Genomic DNA, 5,769 nt, shown 5'->3' with positions numbered 1-5,769 from the left:
CTGGTCGATTTTTCTCTCTCATCGATGTTTCTAACTCTCTATCTCTCTCCTTTCCTCTCTGTAAAAAATCAATAAAATATATTTAAAAAAAAAAAAAAAAGAAAAATTATCTTTAATAATGTTACATGCAATAAACATTAATATATCAAGAAAAACAATTTTAAATATAATAATGTTGCATGCATTAAACACCCATTATTCAAGAAAAACATTCTTAAATATAATAATACTAGAGGCCCGGTGCACGAAATTCGTGCATGGGTAGAGTCCCTAGGCCTGGCCGGTGATAAGGGCTGATCTGCAGGGCAACCAGCGGGGCGATCGGGGGGTGGGGGGCGCCTGCTGGTACCCACCTTGGCCGGCCTGAGCGTCTGCCCCTGGTGGTCAGTGCACGTCATAGCGACAGGTCGTTCCACCGGACGTTCAGCCGTTCGGTCAATTTGCATATTAGGCTTTTATTATATAAGACTAGAGGGTGGGGTCTGGCTAGGCCTGTGGGGAAGAGGAGATGGTGGGAGGTTGGCTGGCGGGCCCCGCCCCCGATTGGGGTAGGGGAGCCAATTGCGTTGGGACTAGCCGTGGGAGGGCTGTGGGTGCTAGCCGCCAGCCCAGCCCTGATTGGTGTGGGGGGGGCGATCAGGGGCGGAGCGGGCTCGGGGGAGGGGCTGCAGGCTGATCAGGGTGGTGGAGGCTGATCGGGGCGGTGCTGGCTGTGGGGAGGGGCAGTGGGCCGGCCAGCCCTGCCCCTGAATGGGGTTGGGAGGCCAATCAGGGGCCAGCGGCCTGAGGGAGGGGCCATGGGTGATTGGCCAGCCAGCCCTGCCCCTGATCAGAGTGGGGGGCTGATCGGGGGTGGAGCTGGCTGGGGGGTGGGACCATGGGCCCATCAGGGTGGTAGGGACCCATCAAGGGTGGGGCTGGCCAGGGGGAGGGGCCGCAGGCAGTTGGCCAGCCGGCCCCACCCCCAGATCAGGCAGTTTGCTTTAAAAAATATAGTTGAAAGTATCACACTTTTCCCTCTTTTCCCCTCATTGACTCCTTCTAGCCCACCCCCGCCGCAGGCCTTCACCACCCTATTGTCTGTGTCCATTGGGTTATGCATATATGCATACAACTTCTTTGGTTGATCACTTCCCACCCTCCCACCTTCCCACACCTTCCATCTGAGATTCCTCAGCCAATGAACACTTTTTAAAAATGTTTTTAGCCCTAGCTGGTTTGGCTCAGTGGATAGAGCGTCAGCCTGCAGACTCAAGGGTCCCGGGTTCGATTCCGGTCAAGGGCATGTACCTTGGTTGTGGGCACATCCCCAGTAGGGGGTGTGCAGGAGGCAGCTGATCGATGTTTCTCTCTCATCAATGTTTCTAACTCTCTATCCCTCTCCCTTTCTCTCTGTAAAAAATCAATAAAATATATTTTTAAAAAAATGTTTTTATTGATTTCAAAGAGAGGAAGGGAAAAGGAGATAGAAACATCAATGATGAGAGGGAATCATTGATCAACTGCTTCTTGCACGTCCCCTGCTGGGGATCGAGCTCGCAACTGGGGTATGTGCCCTGACAGGGAATTGAACTATGACCTCCTGGTTCATGGGTCCATGCTCAACCACCGAGCCACACCAGCCAGGCCCCATGAACACTTTTTTTCAAAATATATTTTTTTATTGATTTCAGAGAGGAAGGGAGAGAGAGATAGGAACATCAATGATGAGAGAGAATCATTGATAGTTTGCCTCCTGCACACCCCCTCCTGGGCATCCAGCCCCAACCCGGGCATGTGCCCTGGACTGGAATCGAACCTGGGACCCTTCAGTCCTCAGGCCAGTGCTTGTCCACTGAGCCAAACCAGCTAGGGCCCCATGAACACTTTTGAAGTTGGTGGTTATACTTGGGAAGAAAGTTCTCTTATCAACATTCTGAAGTGGAGATTATAGAACACAGACATGGGAGCTTCAGATGAGTAGGAACTAACTTGACTGGATGTAGGAAGCTTTGGGAATTTAAGAAAATAAGGACCTCATCTCTTAGTCATCCTCTGATATAGTGAAGTGTGAGAATAAGAATACATAGCATCTCCTTGAGAGAAGGTCTCAGAGGGGTATGGGTGGATAGATGGACAGATGGATGGATAGGATGAATGTATAGAGAAATTTGGAGTTGAGATTCAGAGTGAACAGCCTCCACTGGATAGCAGGTATTAAAGAAAGTGGAAGGAGTGAAATTAGAAATCTTGAATTGCTCTAACCAGTTTATTGAATACAGCTCTGCTCTTTCCCCATAACTGCCCCCATGAACTCTGTCCTTCCCTGTCCCTGTGTGAACTCTTGGGCGGGTTTCTTAGCTCTCTTTCTAAAGACAGAGTCCATTGGTGCGGGAGGCAGCCAGTTGATGTGTCTCACATCAATGTTGCTCTCTGTCTCTCCCCCTCCCTTCCACTCTCACTTGACTTCTCCTCAGCCCCTATATGACCAGTTATGTGGTCACACAAAGTCCTGTCTTGAAAACATCTGTTGAATTTCATCACTGTGCACTAGCACCCCTGCTACCACATTGATCCAAACACCTACCATCTCACCTCCTGATCTGTGTCCTACTTCCTACTGGGCTCCCTGTAGTCTTATTCTCCCCACAGCAGCCAGGGTTCTTTTTCACATGCAGGTCCATTTATGGCTTCTCTTGCCCTGTGGGTAAAGTACAAACTACTCAACAGATGAGTGGATTGACATTGTCAAGATGGCAGAGATAACGGAGACAATCTCTATATCAGTGATGGCGAACCTTTTGAGCTCGGCGTGTCAGCATTTTGAAAAACCCTAACTTAACTCTGGTGCCGTGTCACATATAGAAATTTGATATTTGCAACCATAGTAAAACAAAGACTTATATTTTGATATTTATTTTAAATATTTAAATGCCATTTAACAAAAAAAATCAACCAAAAAAATGAGTTCGCGTGTCACCTCTGACATGCGTGTCATAGGTTCTCCATCACTGCTTTATATATATAAAAGCGTAAGATGCAAATTGACTGGACGGTGGAGCAATTGGTCGGCTATGATGTGCACTAACCATCGGGGAAGACACTCAACACAGGAGCTGTCCCCAGCCCGCAGGCCCTGATCACTGATTGGGAACTGGGGGTGGGTGGTGGCAGATGTGGGCGGCGCCAGGGCCCAGTTGCCCCACACACACAGGCGGTGGCAGGCGGGGCCAGCTGCTGGCAGCCGGGGAAGATCAGTCCTGATCTCAGGCCAGGCCTAAGGACCCTACCTGCACATGAATTCCATGCGCCGGGCCTCTAGTTTCTAATAATAATAAGATCCTTAGCAAAATAGCTTATTGCGCTGTCTCTTGTTTCCCAGGTGGTGTTGTTTGTGAAGAAGAATGTTCTAGTGACTGGTGGATTTTTCGGAGGCTTTCTGCTTGGCATGGCATCCTAAGGAGGACCTCCTCTCTTCCGTTATTCCCGGTTTCTGTACCTAGACCAGCCTCTACACTCCATCATAGGACATCAAGTCTCCTCTTCTCCTGTGCCTTCTTCCCTGCTATAGCATATCTGAATGGCTTCTATAGGCATCTGTTGATACGAACTGATAATGACCCTACTGTGAGCCTCGTGACAACAACGGAAGATACAATAGACCACCTGTCCTCCCTGAACACTCCCCACTTGACTGAGCTGTAGGTCAGGAATGTTCCTTTCCCCCCGACATAAGATACTTACTAGCACAGTGCAATATAGCTCACTGTGGAGGATAAGTGGATTCTCAAAGGTGCCCCAAACTTGAATTAGAACAGGAATAACAAGCACATAGATACCTTATTATGTGCGGCATGGAAAGGAACTGAATACATTTGCATTTAAGCATGAAAGATTTTTGGTGTCTACTTTCTTTTTTAGTTGGTTTTGGATTACAGAAAGAGGTATTTATAACTGTTAAAATTATCCTGACAAAATGGTGGGATAAACACTATAATTGAAAAATTATGAATGTAGAATGAACTTGTGCTGAACATATGATGAACTGAAGATAGGGTGTTTGGTGGGAAAAAGTTTAGGGAAATCAACCAATAGATACATCATTGGATAATCAGACTTAATGAATCATTTGGGGGCATTAAGATGTTATCCGGGGATGGGGGGTTTCCACCATACAGGATAATACGTCTCATGGCTATTCCCAAAGCGTTTATTTATGGTCAAATAAATGACTTTAGCTGGGAGGAGGAAGCTCTTGGATTTTTATTTCATTCAAACAGTTTTAAGCTTTGAAATGTGAAGTATTTACTTCTTGACAAAGCATTAGGGGTAGTTAGCTCCTCTGTGCCAATTCTGTTTCATTATCCAGTTAGTATAAAATACATTAACGTTTGAACCAGTTTTAAAGAGGTAGCATCCTTGTCCTGGACGGTTTGACTGGCAGTGGTTCTCAACCTGTGGGGTCGCGACCCCCTTGGCAGTCAAACGACCCTTTCACAGGGGTCGCCTAAGACCATCCTGCATATCAGATATTTACATGACGATTCATAACAGTAGCAACATTACAGTTATGAAGTAGCAACGAAAATAATTTTATGGTTGGGTCACAACATGAACTGTATTTAAAGGGCCAGAAGGTTGAGAACCACTGGGTTAGAGTGTCAGCCCATGGACTGAAGGGTCCCAGGTTCGATTCCAGTCAAGGGCATGTACCTGGGTTGCATGCTCGATCCCCAGGCCTGATAGGGGCAAGTGCTGGAGGGAACCAATGGATGGGTCAGTCTCACATTGATGTTGCTCTCTCTCTGTCTCTCCCCCTCCCACTCTCTCTAAAAATCAAATGGAAAAATATCCTTGGTTGAGTGTTCACAATAAAATGAAAAGGTAGCATCCCAGGTATTCAGAAATGAGAATGGTGACAATAACATGTGAAATCAATTATTTCCATCATGAAATGTAAACTGCTGTCTCAATACTCTGATTCCTAGACTTATTCTTTAAAATAAAAGTTTAGCCCTAGCCAGTTTTGCTCAGTGGATAGAGCATCAGCCTACGGACTGAAAGGTCCCGGGTTCAATTCCTGCCAGGGGCGCATGCCTGGGTTGTGAGTTCGATCCCTCCCAGTGGGGGACATGCAGGAGGCAGCCGATCAGTGATTCTCATCATTGATGTTTCTATCTATCTCCCTTCCTCTCTGAAATCAATAAAAAAATATATTTAAAAAAAGTTTATAGACATACGTAGGCTTAGAGTCTTAGTGCATTTTGCTGTAATGGTCTGATATCACATCTGCAGCCCTATCTAGAATATCTGCTTCTAGAGGGCAAGGTTTGTGTGTTCACCATTATACCACGGAGCCTAGTACTTAATAGGTACTCACCATTTGCTGAATATATGAGTAATGACCTCATACAAAGGTATCTGGAAAAGGGGCTGATGCAAAGACTTGAGACTTTATTTTTTTATTTTTGTTTTTTAAAGAATTAAGACTTTATGAGTTCTGAGAATACAGAAAACTTGGAATTTGGTTTTTTAAAAATATATTTTTATTGATTTCAGAGCGTAAGGGAGAGGGAGAGATAGGAACATTAATGTTGAGAGAGAATTGATCGGCTGCCTCCTGCACGCCCCCTACCAGGGATGGAGCCCACAACCTGGGCTTATGCTCTTGACCAGAATCAACCTGGGACCCTTTAGTCTGCAGGCTGATGCTCTATCCACTGAGCCAAACCAGCTAGGGCTGGAATTTGTTTTTAAACTTGCAGTTAATCCCTTGCAAAATGTATGTTT

General features: G+C 46.1%; 1 protein-coding gene across 1 annotated transcript in view; it reads left to right on the top strand.

The window, feature by feature from the left end:
* Positions 1–3,874, top strand: part of FUNDC2 (FUN14 domain containing 2) — a 16,311-nt gene extending 12,437 nt beyond the window's left edge. The window contains exon 5 of the mRNA XM_006096184.3: positions 3,362–3,874. Within this exon, the coding sequence (XP_006096246.3) occupies positions 3,362–3,439 (78 nt within the window). The 3' untranslated portion in view covers positions 3,440–3,874. The remainder of the gene's footprint in view (positions 1–3,361) is intronic.
* Positions 3,875–5,769: the final 1,895 nt, after the last annotated feature.

Source organism: Myotis lucifugus, unplaced genomic scaffold (assembly GCF_000147115.1).
Source record: "Myotis lucifugus unplaced genomic scaffold, Myoluc2.0 scaffold_169, whole genome shotgun sequence".
Taxonomy (NCBI): Eukaryota; Metazoa; Chordata; class Mammalia; order Chiroptera; family Vespertilionidae; genus Myotis; species Myotis lucifugus.
This window is presented reverse-complemented; position numbering and strand designations above follow the sequence as displayed.